At 53.7% G+C, this 14,309-nt stretch overlaps 2 protein-coding genes across 2 annotated transcripts; both read left to right on the top strand.

Moving 5' to 3' along the window:
- Nucleotides 1–4,050: 4,050 nt before the first annotated feature.
- On the top strand, nucleotides 4,051–8,382 carry COL26b_004399 (uncharacterized protein; the record flags this gene model as incomplete). The annotated part of the gene is made up of 4 exons (XM_053177276.1): nucleotides 4,051–4,539; nucleotides 4,598–5,717; nucleotides 6,150–8,129; nucleotides 8,228–8,382. The coding sequence occupies 4 exons, from the start codon at nucleotides 4,051–4,053 to the stop codon at nucleotides 8,380–8,382; spliced, it is 3,744 nt and encodes a 1,247-aa protein (XP_053038872.1).
- Nucleotides 8,383–8,446: 64 nt separating this feature from the next.
- COL26b_004400 (uncharacterized protein) lies at nucleotides 8,447–9,760 on the top strand (the record flags this gene model as incomplete). The annotated part of the gene is made up of 1 exon (XM_053177277.1): nucleotides 8,447–9,760. One exon carries the CDS (start codon nucleotides 8,447–8,449, stop codon nucleotides 9,758–9,760), a length of 1,314 nt encoding a protein of 437 aa, XP_053038873.1.
- Between the last annotated feature and the right edge of the window lie 4,549 nt (nucleotides 9,761–14,309).

Here is a 14,309-nt window from a genome sequence, read left to right on the forward strand (position 1 = left end):
GTCAGTAGCACGTACGAAGACGCTGCTCTGTGGGACGATAGGATAAAAGCAAAGCCACAGAAACGTTGTGATGGTGTGAGCAACAAGCAACGTGCCCAAGTTGCAGGAGAGCGGCTTGGGGTGGGGAGACCAGGTGATGGTGTCTTACCACTATGGCATGGGCTTGCGCGGGAAGCCCCAGTGACAGTACCACCTCTAGCTCCTAGCACCCATCTTAGTGCTTAGGGCCGACGTGAGGTGCATTATCATGCCAGAGTATTGGTCCCTGTTGCGAGTACGTAACGCTTGATTGTCCGGTTTGCAGGTACTGTGGACTTTAGTTTTCGTTTTGTTACCCAGTTTTTTAGTGTTCTAAAAAGAGATTTTTTTTACTAATAAGCTTTAAGGTATTAATAGATTTTCTGCCTATATTTAGCCTTATCTCCTAAGGTTATAAAGAACCTTAAGGGAAAGGATTAGTATAACTATAACTAGCTAAGCTAAATAAAGATTATAGTACCATAACTTTATCCTTATTACATATACTACTCTTAGTATAGCTAAGATATTAATAACCTTTAATCTTAATTAATATAATATTACTAATATATATAATAATAATATTAATAACCCTAATTATACTTTAAATCTCTATTATTATATTAGTTTCTAATTAGATTTCTTTAATTACTACTTTAATTTTTAAAAAAGTATTAATGTTTTAATAATAAATAACTTAAATAATTACTAAAATATTTAAATATATTTCCTAAGTATTTATATAGCTTTTTTAAGTATTATATAATATAAAATAGTAATTTATTAAACTTAATAAAACTTTAAAGTTATACTAACTATTATTAATAATAATATTCTATACTAAGTATTAGATATAGCGTAGTTAAATACTCTAAGAACTTTAATATAGTAGATAGCTCTATTAACTAAGATATAGTAGTATTAGGCGTAGGAGGATTTATAGTAGTGTAGCTATAAGTACCCTATTAATTAGTCTCAAAAAGTCTCCTTTTTTTAAACTACGCAGCTTACATAACGCAGTTACCTGGGGCCGAGGCCCGCAGGCAGCAGGTACTGTGGACAGTGATGCGTGTGCTGAGAACCCGACCTGGCCGTCTGTATCCGCATCGGCTTCGGCGTCGGTGGGCCGGAGGGGAGGGGAGCGGCGGGGGGCTGAACTGAAATGCACGAGACCGAAGATGGGATAGGCGAGTTTGTGGGATGGCATTTGGACCCCTGGAGCGGAAGGGCCAGCATTCATGAAGACGATACTCGTGCGTGCGGGCAGGCCTGTATCTAAGACGCAAACTAACCAAGCCAGCCCGCAGCCCGAGCCCAGGGAGACAGACGGGAGCAAACTTTCCCATGTGGCCATTCCGGTGCCAAACTTCGGGCTGTCGTTTCTGTTCTCTCTCCCTTGGGTCTGGAAACACGTTCCGGACAATCTTCTATCTTCATATCTACGTCAGAAGCCAAAGTCAAAATAGACAATGTTCAAAAGAGCCTTTCCCTTGATGGTCCGGTAGGGTAATTACATACGACGCAGGGGAGCTCGTACAAGGGGATGAGATAAGAAAGGAAGGCCCCGAAGAGAACAAAAACAGCGTAGACGAGTAAAGGCATGTGCTGAAGAAGGGGCTTGTTTGTACATAGGTAGCAAGGCTTCTGTTTTGCATAGCATCATCAGAGTGCTCCCAAAGGAAACGGGATGAGAGACACGAGGCGCAAGGTAGGGCAGGTGGAACTTGGAAGAGGAGAGGAGAAGGGTCCAATGCGTTGAAGTGATGCGATGCTTGCCTCTAGAAAATGGAGACACAGGCTGTACTGCGTACTTGTGCCTGCTGGCTGCAGACCAGACCGCAGCATGTGGTATTGCTTGCATGACCGTTGCGACGGTGATTTTCGTCCTGTGCTTCTTACTTTCTTTTTTCTCAAGCTGCCCATCCATCCGTCCGTCCGTCCGTCCCTTTACCTTTTTCTGCCTCCCACCGTCGGCAGGCCCCAGTTGCTATCACTCTGCCTCCTGCCTGACGACCAACTTAAGGTGCGATAGAAGTACATTTCGGGTTGTATTGATCCATGCGTTGGTTTGTCGGCGGCATCCATGGATAGAGCGGAGGAGAGGAGAGGTGAGGAGAGAGGAGAGGTGAGGAGAGAGGAGAGGAGTAGGGGGAGGAAACATGTGTACACAGGCAAGCAGATAGACTGATGGATCGGCCTCAGAGGAGAGACATAGCGAGAGGAGGAGAGGTGGACGATGACAAGACTCTAGAAAGCATGTCGGTGGATTCAAGTTACACTTGCGCTGAGGTGTCCATACTTGCACTTGCAGTGGAAGTTGTTGATTTGTTTCCAGCGGATGGAGAGAAAACCTCCGAGTGGTCCATCAGCGCGGCCCCTCGCGGCGGCGCCCCCGCCAGCACCAGCCAGCACCAGCCCGGCTCAGCCCAGTCCTTTCCGCTCCGTCCAATGTGTGAGGCGTGCCCTGGTGCGTGAGGTGCCCAGGTGAGGCGGGGTGCTGCTTCCAACTGTTCAGGAGGGCCGGGCTGGTGCCAGCTGCACCGCGCTCTTGCTGTGCAGATGCTGGCAACTGAGGTGGATGGCGGGCGGGACGGGGGACGGGGAAGGAGCGAGCCCCTTCCCCCTGCTGCCTCGAACCTTCCCACCCACGACGACCTCGATTCTTTACCTGGCACTGGCACTGGCACTGGCACTAGTATCGTCCTTTGGTGGTTTGCTCCCACCCCAAAAAGTCACACACCCGACTCCCCGACTCCCTCGCTCGTGTTTTAGCGAGTCCGCTAGCTGGAAAGAGGCCTAGGCTGCCTTGGGTAGAGTTACGTGGTGTCGCATACAAACATGGCGCCTATTGCATGTATCGCTACTGGGTCTGTCCCAGAAGATCCCGGCTCCATTGGTCAGACCGAGCCCCTTCCCCGCTTAATCCGACCATCCACGGCCTGACCACTTCCACAGGCAAGAGGCCAGTACCTACCTACCTACAGAGTACCTCAGGTGCGGCAGGTGTGGTGCCTGCTTTGGAATGAGGTGGTAGGCAAGGTACCTACCACAGGCTGCCCGTAAGGTGCCGTCGGCCGCGACGCGACGGGACCACTGCCAACTGAGCTGCTCTCTGCTTTCTGCTGGGCCGGGGCTCGGCTTGGACTGGGCTGTTGCCGACGTTGACCTTAGGCAAGAGGTGCTAAGGCAAGGCAAGACAAGACAAGAGGAGCGAGCAGGGTAGGTAATGAGTGTGACTGTCAACCATCATCACAAAGGGCCACCCTGCGGCGTGAACTTTAGCGTGTGCCCTTCTCTGGACTTTTTTTTTCTTTCTGCCCTCGTGTTTTTTTTTTTTTTTTGGTTTGGCGACGACGACAACGACACACAAGGCCCAGTATTCCGTACGGCCAACGGCACTGCGCTGCGAGCTCTGTCCCTTAGGACAAGTCAACTGCGATTCTCGCTCCCCCCCCTCGCCTCCGCTTCTCCATCGTCAGTCACGTCGACTCGACCAACTTCTTTCCTGCCCTGACCCCCTTCCGGCACGAAACGTTGAAGGAGTAGCCAGCTAGCCGCCAACACCTCCGGCCCTGCGCTGCATCACCAAACGACGTCTTGACGTCGAGCGTTCCTTTTCCGATTTCCGAACTTCACCTTGGCTTTCGATTGTCCAACGAACGCTCGCTGCTTGGTGGTGCCGCCGACTACCTTCGTCCACCGTCACCCACCCCCGACTGAACCTCGCAACTCCTGGGTCAGCGCATCGCCAAATACTGGAGCTTTCTCTCGCTTCCCGCGCACCGAGACTGCCCGCTTCGATTCTCGTCATGTCTTGTGGTCTGGCTTGTCTGTAGCCTTGGCCCCTTGCCGGACAACCTGGCTTATTTGGTGTCGCCGAGTTGAACCAATTCTCGACCACGCCGCAGCCTCCATATTCTTTCGCCCACATTTCGCAACAACACCCTTCCAGACAGTACTCGCTCGCCGAGACGATTCAAACCGGCCAATGGTATCGACACAATCGGGGATTCTGCCCACCAACTTCCAATCATGGACCCTCAACCCAGCATGCTGGCACCCCCGGCCGTGACCAATCTCCGGTCACAAGCCGGCGCCATGGAACGCACCCTTAGCGAAGACATTCGAGAAGAACGAGAAGAACTACGTGAAGCTGCCGAGCAGACTTTGAACGTTATCGTCGACCTCAACCTCGACGGTACAATCCGATGGGTTAGCCCGTCATGGACCGATGTTATCGGAACCCAACCCGAGTCGGTCAAAGGATCCGCCATGGCCGATCTGATCGTGAGCGACAACAAGACTGTCTTCGCTGATACTGTCGAGTGTATGAAGAAGGATGATTCGCGGAGTCAGCGAGTGCGCTTCGCCGTTGCCATGGGCCCGCTGTCCAAGCTGCTTCCGCTGGAAGACATCCCAGAACTGGAAACTGACGATGCTGAAGAGTGCGCGCCTGCTACGATTGACCTGGAAGCACAGGGGATAATGGTCTACGACGGAGTGTCGGGGGGAGAGAGCCACGTAAGTACACTCTGCTGACAGCTTGAGCTTCTGTCCTGCTGACGACTTCGCGTCCCAGACGATGTGGATGATCCGGCCGTACATTGCGCCCCGAGAAATCAAGATCGACCTGCCCGCCGTCATCGTGGACTCGCTTGGCTCTGGTGCCGAGGTCCTTGCTAGCTACTTGACGCAGCTGGCAGAGTCCGGGGTCGACGATCCCGAGAATCATCCACCACCGCTGCCCGTCCTTTGTCGTATCTGCGAGCGCCAGATCTCGCCATGGTGGTTCGAGAAGCACACTGACCTTTGTTTGCAAGAGCATCGGGCAGAGATGGATGTACAGATGGCTCAAGACAGCTTGACCGATCACCGACATTCGATCGTCAAAGTCCTCGACGCCCTCGAGGCTAGAAAGAGCCGGTCCCTGACGGGAGATCAGTTGACACTCCCCGCAGCAGAGTACAAGGGCATGCTGATTGGCCCTCCCCCGTCGGCATCGTCATCCCCTGGAAGCTCAGTGTCTCAGTCGAGGGAAAGGTCTGGTGGTTTTGGTCACTCCCGAGCTCGATCTTTTGCCATCAGACGCCCCCAAGCAAGAATTGTGGAATTGTTGCTCGATCTTTGCGATACGGCCATTGAAATCAGCACTCCCGCAGTCAAGGAGGCCTCGTCTCAGAACCCTGGCGAGATTAGGACACAATCACCACAGTCCGAGTCTCGCATTTCCCAGGTCATGCAATGGCAATCACCCAGTACAAACACGTTGGAGCAGGAGCATGGCCTTGCACTTCTGTGCGCTGACACCGAGAAGGCTGCCAAAACCAAAGTCGAAGCCGTGTTCCGACATCGCAAGATCATCGAATACGCCGAGCGCATCAGAATTGAATTCGCTGTCATCGTCCAAGACTGTATTGATGAGGCCATGCGCAAAGCTGCTAGGATTGCCGCTGGGCGCCTTAGCGACTCGACTGAGGACGAAGAGGAGGAGGGAATTAATCCTGCCCAGGATGAACTATTTTTCCAAGGATCATTCGAAAACTCCTCTCTTGCTGCCGCCCTGCAGAATGTCAGTGTAACCGACAGTCTCGAGAGACCGCGGCCGACCTCCTTCGTGGAATCCACCCGTTCGAGCAGCCCTAGGGAGTGCCCGACGCCGAGATCCAACCTAGGAGGCATCAACCCCGCTGTGCCTGCCCGTGAGTCGAGGCGGGAATCCTTGCTGTTCGAGAGCGACAACGGGGACAGTGATGGAAGCATCAGATCTTCATCGGTGGCCTCAAGACAGCCGCCTCGGACCGACTCGCCGATTTCCGAATTTGGAGACCTTCGTCGCGCTGCCAGCGCTCGACAGCATCATCGCCGGAGTATCATCTTACCTGGAACATCGTCACCTCGACGACAAGAATCGCCTTCACGCAACAACCAGCCGTCGTCTCCTCTCAGGATCATGAAGCCAAGAAACTTCCCCTTCCCACCGGATGGTATCACCTCTCCTGAAGCTTCTCCGCTGTTGCCAACTAGCGAGTTCAGCTCCCCTGCTCACCTGCCAATCAACCATCACCGCAGGCAGTCGTCAGCCGCCATGTCCGAATTTGTGATGAAAGGGCCTCCGTCCCCAAGAATGACAGCCCATCAGCCTCCGCCACAGGCACGGCCTGCACCCCCTTCAATCAAGGATTTCGAGATCATCAAGCCGATCAGCAAAGGTGCCTTTGGCAGTGTTTACTTGTCCAAGAAGAAATCGACTGGCGAGTACTTCGCCATCAAAGTTTTGAAGAAAGCAGACATGGTCGCGAAAAACCAAGTTGGAAATGTCAAGGCTGAGCGCGCCATCATGATGTGGCAGGGGCAAAGCGAATTCGTTGCCAAACTGTACTGGACATTCTCGAGCAAGGACTATCTGTATCTTGTGATGGAGTACCTCAACGGTGGTGATTGTGCATCCCTGATCAAGGTCCTCGGAGGTCTGCCAGAAGATTGGGTCAAAAAGTACTTGGGCGAGGTCGTTCTTGGCGTGGAACATCTACACAGCCGAGGCATCATTCATCGCGACCTGAAGCCCGACAACCTCCTTATCGACCAGAAAGGTCACTTGAAGCTGACTGATTTCGGACTGTCTCGCATGGGTCTTGTTGGCCGACAGAAGCGTGCTCTTGACAGCCAAAACGGAGATCCCACGCCTGACTTGCTCAAACAGGGGCCTTTCGCTCGCTCGGCATCTTTGGCATCATCACGATCTACTTCGCTGGACCTCCACGGTCACGCTCATTCCCCGAGCATGACCCCGCAGATGACACCCGACACCGGATCCAGCACTGGGCAGCCTTCATACTTTGCTCTAGGTGGCTCAGAGGCCCGTCGTGTCTCCAGCCACCGCAGCGATAGCGGTGGCAGTGAGACCCTAACCCGCATGCTCAACAACTTTTCTTTGAACGAGCAGGATCCGAACTCGCAAGCTTCCCACCCGCAGCCGGCCCACGACGAGGGCAATGATGGCACTGGACATCCATCTCCTGACCCGCCCCAGCTCCACCACGCTAGCACACAGTCCAGCGTTGACTTTCTGGGCAAGAGCACTCCTCCGCAGCCCTCAATGATGCCTCCCCCGATGGCCCTCTTCGACCCTGAAGACACGAATCGTCGCTTCGTCGGCACACCCGACTACCTTGCGCCCGAGACCATCAAGGGCGAGAAACAAGACGAAACCAGCGATTGGTGGTCTGTCGGTTGCATTATGTTCGAGTTCCTCTACGGATATCCTCCTTTCCATGCCGATGAAGCGGAGCAAGTTTTTGAAAACATCTTGGCTCGGAGGATTCAATGGCCGGATGAGAATGAGTGCGAGCCTATTTCCGAGGAGGCCAAGGACCTCATCAACAAGCTGTTGTGCATGGAACCGCAGTCACGGCTGGGTGCTAACCGGGAGGATAAGTTCCCGTCGGGTGGCGATGAAATCCGAGCCCACTCCTGGTTCGACGGCATCAATTGGGAAACTCTCCTCCAAGACGAGGCTCAATTTGTGCCTCAGCTTGAGCACCCCGAAGACACCGAATACTTTGATGCTCGCGGAGCCGTCCTACAGTCCTTCGCTGAAGAGATGGAGGACCAGATGTCGCCCCCTGTTTCGAGCACGGCTTCGGACTATCCCGACCGACCTCACGATGCCCTGTCCCGCGTCCGGTCCCAAGTCAATTCCATCAAGCGCAACCTTATGCCGCTCCACATCCCTCCCCACGTCAGAGACTTGAAGAGTAGACGGCTTAGCGAGCCTGTCGTTGCCGATGATTTCGGCAGTTTCACCTTCAAGAATCTTCCGGTGCTTGAAAAAGCGAACAAAGATGTCATCCAGAAACTTCGCGCGGAGGCACTGGCATCTCAGAGCAAGCCGACCGTCATCAGCCCCGGCGGTAGCGTCGCATCGCCCGGTCCGGTCCTTGAGGGTAGCCCTGTTCTTGCGAACCCGGTCCAAAGAACAATTTCGAACGCAAAGAACCGGCCTCAATCACCTTCTGGACTGAGCCACGCCGCCTCCTCTCCAAGCAGGGCCTCTCAGCCGTCCTCGCCGCTTCTGGTGTCTTTTGTGGCTGGCCAAGGAAGCGAGGGTAGACGTAAGGCATCTAGCAACTCGTCAAACCTTTCGCAGCAGTCAACCGCTCCGCATCAGCCGGCCTCCCTTGACATACCACGGGTTCCGCCAAGCTTGCAGAAGGCGGCTACGAGTGCGGCCGCGTCTCCAGTGAAGGGCCGGGGCGCTGCACCGCCGCCGCCCCTCGCCCTTTCGCCGCAGAAGATGGTCTCGACGCCTCGACAGGCTTCAAGCAGTCGATCAAGGTCATTGACGGTTGGTTCACAATCCAATGAAGGCAGTCCAATCACGTCAGAAGTATTGGCGCATCACCGCAATCGTCGCAGCCAAGTATTCGACATGTCTCCATCCTCATCGGACAACGAGGGCGACAAACACAACGCCCTTCTCCGCGTGCAACGTCGTCGTCAAAGCTCCCGACGTCTCTCTCAGATTGCGTTCGATGGAGGACCAATGTTTCGGCCCTTGGACGTCTTGATTTGTGAAGATCACCCCGTCTCTCGCATGGTCATGGAAAAGCTTCTGGAGAAATTACGCTGCCGGACCATTTCTGTGGCGAACGGTTCTGAGGCCGTGAGATACGCCATGAGCGAAATCAAGTTTGACATCATCTTTCTGGAGTACAGGTTGCCTCAGATCAACGGTGCGGATGTGGCTCGTATGATTCGGGAGACTAAAAACACCAATTCTCACACGCCCATCGTTGCCATTACAGCATACCTCAAGGAACTTCAAGCTCCTCACTACTTCGACTCTTTGATTGAGAAGCCCATCTCGAGCTCTAAGCTGACGGAAGTTCTTAAGAATCTCTGCCAGTGGAAGCCAGAATCACCTGGGATGAACTATTCCATGTCTTTGTCTCTTCCTCATCCGATCCCATCCGGCCTGCGACAAACAAGCTCACGAACTGACGATAGCCCAACTTCAAGCTCCTCGATGTTCGCAGGCCGTCCCGGCAGCAGCGTAATAACGTCTAGCCGCGAAGACTCCATCAGTTCTAGCCTGTTTGGGGACTCTGAGTCGGTATCTACGGATGATGTGCCTGTAGTTGTCAGCAGGAAGGCAACTGGAGACTGGGAGGAAGGCGGGCTGGGCATTAGAGAGGATGAGATGACGCAACTGAGCAACTCTCCGAAGTCTTTGCCGCATCTCGTGACGCAACAGTCTGCGCCAGGTCAGCTGGAAAACACCCGAATGGCGATACCTCCGCATTCTGTTGAGAAGCTGAAGGCCAGAAAGGAGCACATGGAGAAGAGACACGCAGAGGGCACCGACTCGGCCGATGACGAGGACGAGGAGCTTGGTCTGGGTCGCGAAAAACACTTTCGAGGAAAGCCGCTGCTACCTAGCTCCAAGCTGGGTATCGAGATGATGCGGGCCGACAGCCACGACAGCGTTACGATTGGCTCTGAAAGCACACCCGAGCCAATCACCCAGGTCGTGACACCCTCGAAAGAAGTGGACATGCCTTCCTTCGAAGCTTTACAAGACAACGCTACCCGCACGCCACCTGACAGTGGAGTTAGCTCCGAGGACAAGACCCTGGTGCCCGACGTCGACGAGACACCTAGGCCGACAAACCGAGAGGACGTAGCGGACGAGGAGCCCACACCTCGACCCTTGGATAGGGCCGGGTTGTTGGGTACCAAGTAAAGAAGGCAACCGCTGGAGAAGGTCGCTCACATTTATACACTGTTGAAGCTCCAAGACGAACGGGCAACGCAGTAACCAACAAATACGAAACATTTTTTTTCTTCCCCTTTCCATTTTCCTCAATCGTTTTCCGACAGCGAGGCGTTACGTGGGGACAACAGCGACACGCAGACTGCATCTTTTCCTTGAGTTGAAACTGGTCGGGATGGCTTTGGCGTTCATCGGTTTTAATGGGGAGGCAATTCTCAAGTCCTCGAAGAAGAAGGGACCGAGAAGGAGGAATCAAACGACGGAGGAGGGTTTCCTTTTTTTTTTTTTTTGGTATTACCGTTTGCAATGCAGTACGTATGTGAGGAAGTTGCATTGCCTCGCAGGCCTACCGTCATTGGTCTGCACAGATATTCTTTGGCGAACACTACGCACCACCACCACTTTGGACTGTTTTCTCATTTTCCTTTTTTATATTCGTTCTGTGTCTATACAATCTAGGCTTTCTCCTATCAACTGCATCGGTTTACGAAATGGTCTGGGCGGGAGAGGATTTCCAGGCGGCACTGCCAAGTTGCGTTCCGTGACGATGGACGCTCGACCAGGCTCTGAACGGAATGACGGCTCGGCTTCAAAGTATTTCAATTTGACGCCAATGTGCCAAAGAGAGGAGAAGGCTTCTTCGCTTACCCGTTTCATTTTTTATTTCTCCTGTCTTCCGTTTGGGTCACTGTTCTTGGTCGATTCGGCCATAAAAGTAGGGGGAGTCAAGGCTGAATCAAAACAAAAGCCCTCTCAAAAAAGAAGACTGAATACAGATATTGTCAGACTGCATGCACTTTGTTTTTGCGCTCCGTGGAGTGAGTATACTCTTATCTCACTGGCCGCTATAGGCTCTGCTTTGCGACCGGTGACTTCTAGGTAAGGAATAGCAGATGTACGATATTGGTGACGAAACACAGTCTTGGCATTTCTCCTAGGTCAAGTCTGCGAGCACTGTGAGAAGTAGACAGACTAGCAGCTCTACCACAACGATGACGGCAATTATGATTGAACGGGTGGCTGAGCGTGTCACGGATGACACTCAGACGTTTGCCATTGAGGGTTGGATACGGACAAGGTTGGGAAGACCTTGGAGTTGACTGTCTTGGCGATGAGGTGAAGAAGCAGCAGCGTGGCAAGAGGGGGAGGAATTGCTTAGGCCCCCCCCTAACCCCCCCCCCCCCCCCCCCGACCCCACGATTCAAGATACGTCATGATCTCAAGGCTGTACCGCAGTACGTTTAGTCGTCCGAAGTAAAACAGAGTTGGCTGCGCGTCAAGGGGCACACAGCACGGACGAGTGTGGTCCGGTCCGTCTCCTCCGCTTCGGCGTGCGCCAGCGCCTCCGCGGGAAGGGTGAGTGAGGGGACAGGATACGGATAATGGCGGTAACCATGCTCTCTTCCGAGTTTCAGCTGTCTGTATTCGGATGGTTCACAGAGCTTCTTGTTGGTCTGGGCAAGAGAATGACGCAGCAAAGAGGACAGTTCCATTTCCCGAGGAGGACAGTCTTGGAAAGAAAGAGGGAGAGGAGTCAGATATCACAAATATTCACAAAAGCTTTAGCGGAATGCGGCCGGCACCACCCTCGTGATATGTCTGGACGACTAAGATCAACGACCCGGGTTGAAGGTGCAATTGGGAGGGGGGCGGTTAAGGTGTTCGGGCCAGAGGGATGTCGACTTATTGGGTAGGAGGCGGAGGAGGAGGAGGAGGAGGAGGAGGAAGGGCAGGCTGCACGACAACACAACAGACGAGACGAGGGGTGTGGCGGCGACACGCAGAGGGCAGAATGCAGCGGCCAAAATAGAAGCCTATACAGATGCAGTTTGCGGAGAGCAAGGAGGGAGGCGGGGACTGAGTTGTATGATGCTGCTGCTGCTGCTGGCGGCCCTCTATTCACAATGGTGGTGGTGTTGAGGGTTTGTAAAGTTCGGTTCATGCAGCCATTGGTTCAGGAGTGACTTTCATCCTATAAGCAGCAGCACTTGGTCTGTGTTCTCTATGTCTACCTCATGTGCCTTACTAAGTACGTATACCGACGGAGTTATTTTTTTTTTTAGAATTGTTTATTTTGCTGCTCTGCGTGTTTTGAGCTCGAGTCATTTCAGAGTTGCTGGCAGTGAGTGAGGCTCTCGTTTATTGTTATTGCATGGCACACAGAGAACAATAGCCAGCAGAGGACGTCCGTCTTTCGGTCCATCGGTCGGTCGGTTATTCGTACGGGCAATGGGCATGCGTTCAAAAAAGCTTTGCCAATGTGCGTGGCTTGGGAAAATCAGTCAGGCTTGGCAGCTTGGCGGGCGAGAATGAGGAAAAGGAGCACGCGAGCAGTTGCTGGCAGCGGTTAGCAGCAGAAATCGCAACTCTTGGCGATGGGCTTGGTATGCGGGACGGCCATGGGTAACGTCGGATTTTTCCCTCACGGCGCAGGAATTCCCGTACGATGGCGGCGCGAGTTTCTGCGACGAGGAAAATTGATGCAACGCGGGCTCAGTGGTCGATAGGCCATGCCGGAAGTGCGGGTTTGCTGGGAGTCAATAGATCTGGCACGTTTTTGTTTTACGGGATGTGATTGGCTGATCTGTGACAGCTCTGTTTCGTTGTCCCGTTCGGTGGTTCGGCGGCTTTTGGCTGAGATCAGTGATGAGGACGTAATTCCTTTAAGCTCGCCCTGGCGAGTGAGGGGCGCGGCACGGTGGCAGCAAGGTGGATCTTTGCGCAGCTACGGATACCTAGGTGAGCTAGGGGTGGGTAGCAGCGGGGCCATGCCTGCATTTTCTATGGGGAAGAGAAGGCACTTGGAGGTGAAGAACGACGGCCGGAGGCGACGAGGCAACGGGCTGATTGGTTCGATGGCCGGAGCTGGCCTTTTTTTTTTTTCTCTTCCTTCTCTGTGCGTCGCGTGCAGGGCGACTTTTCTGGGGTGGGAAGGGAAAGAGGGAGGAGGAGGAGGAGGGGGCAAAGCGGCCAGACCCATTGGAAAGCCAATGCCAATGCGAATGCCAATGTCAATGCCAGTGGCACTGGACTGGACTCGCTCGGCTGGGCTTGTTTGGCGAGCTACCATTGCTGCAGGACACCTTTGTTTTTGGATGTTCTGCTGCAAGGCGGTCTCTATCTGCAGCCGCAATTGGCGGGGCGAGTCAGGAGGACAGTTCCGACGAGCACCGTGTCAACCTGTCGACCTCGGCCGGCGGAGAGAGCGGCGTGGATGGGATTCCATTGTTTGGGAGAAATCGGAGATGGGAGGAGGCCTTATAGCATCTGGGGTGGCCTGGGTATATTCTGGGAGGTTTCTAAAAAGGAGGAATGTTGACGGGGACTGCCTTGCCTTGTTGGTTGCTTGGTTGCTGGCGAGGTGAAGTGAGCTTCGGTCTAGGAAATGGCAATCAATGTCATTGCGGTTACTAAGGCGGGTGAGAGATGCAGGTTGTCTCATACTTTGCTTCTATTGCTTACAGACCGTCAATGCTGTGCCTGAACTGGTATCTGTACATCGACACCTACCTGCCTAAGGTTGATGTGGTCTGTCGTTCCTGCCCGTGCGAGTGCAAGTCAAAAGTCCAGTCAGGTAAAGTCAAGCAAGGCCAACCAGGTGACGTAAAGCTAGTGCGCCCCGCCGTTTTCGGGTTAACCGCAGCTAGTCCCTGTATCATTTTTCTTTCATTCTTTTTTTTTTTTTTTTTTTCCATTTTCCCCTTCTCTGCATCTATGTTTTTTCCCGTAGCCGTCAAAGCATGACATCGGCCGCAGCGAGAGTGCCGATGGGGTCGGTCCGTCTATAGTGTCAGTCGACGGTCCATGGAGGGCGCGCCGAGTCAACCTTTGGAGCTATGGCGTTCACTGGCTGCCGGGCGCCATCAACGGTGTCGTGTCGCCTCCTACCTCATCCGGTCCAGCTGCCCTGGATTGGATCTCTTCTAGTCCACTTGATCACACTACCATGTGGAGTCGCGCGTCCGACGTGAGTCCATCCGCGACGCCAAGCCAAGCATGCACCAAGCCAAAACCAAAGGGTCCCTTCGTGATCCTCGTTACCTCTTGCCCTTTTGCCATTGAGTGCCATCCCATGCCATGTCATGGATCCCGGCCCAACCCCCAGTGGGGTGTAAGTGGGCGGAGTGCCACACCCTCCTCATTCTCACTCTTCCGCCGCTCATCCACATCCACATCCACATCCACATGGTCCGCCATCGCTCCAATGTCCCCCGTCCATTCGGGTGGTATTTTCTGGTCTCTGTCCAGCCCAAAGCCTTAACACACATCTCACTTACTGTTATCGCCTATATCTCTCGGAAATCACCTTGCTTTTGTCAATCTCTGACGACTAGCCGCCTGACTCCTCGGTCACCCAACCTGGTAATAGATTCGACACTGCGAGTCGGCCGAGTCTCCAGAGCTCCAACACCAGACATCCAGAACAGGGGACCAGTCGGCACATCACAGAACCGTTGGCCCGCTGTCTGCCAAGCACGGGATCCAATTCTCAACGCACACTGGCTAGAGCCGGCGTTCG

This window comes from Colletotrichum chrysophilum (genome assembly GCF_026319265.1).
Source record: "Colletotrichum chrysophilum strain AFK26 chromosome Unknown scaffold_26, whole genome shotgun sequence".
Lineage (NCBI taxonomy): Eukaryota > Fungi > Ascomycota > Sordariomycetes > Glomerellales > Glomerellaceae > Colletotrichum > Colletotrichum chrysophilum.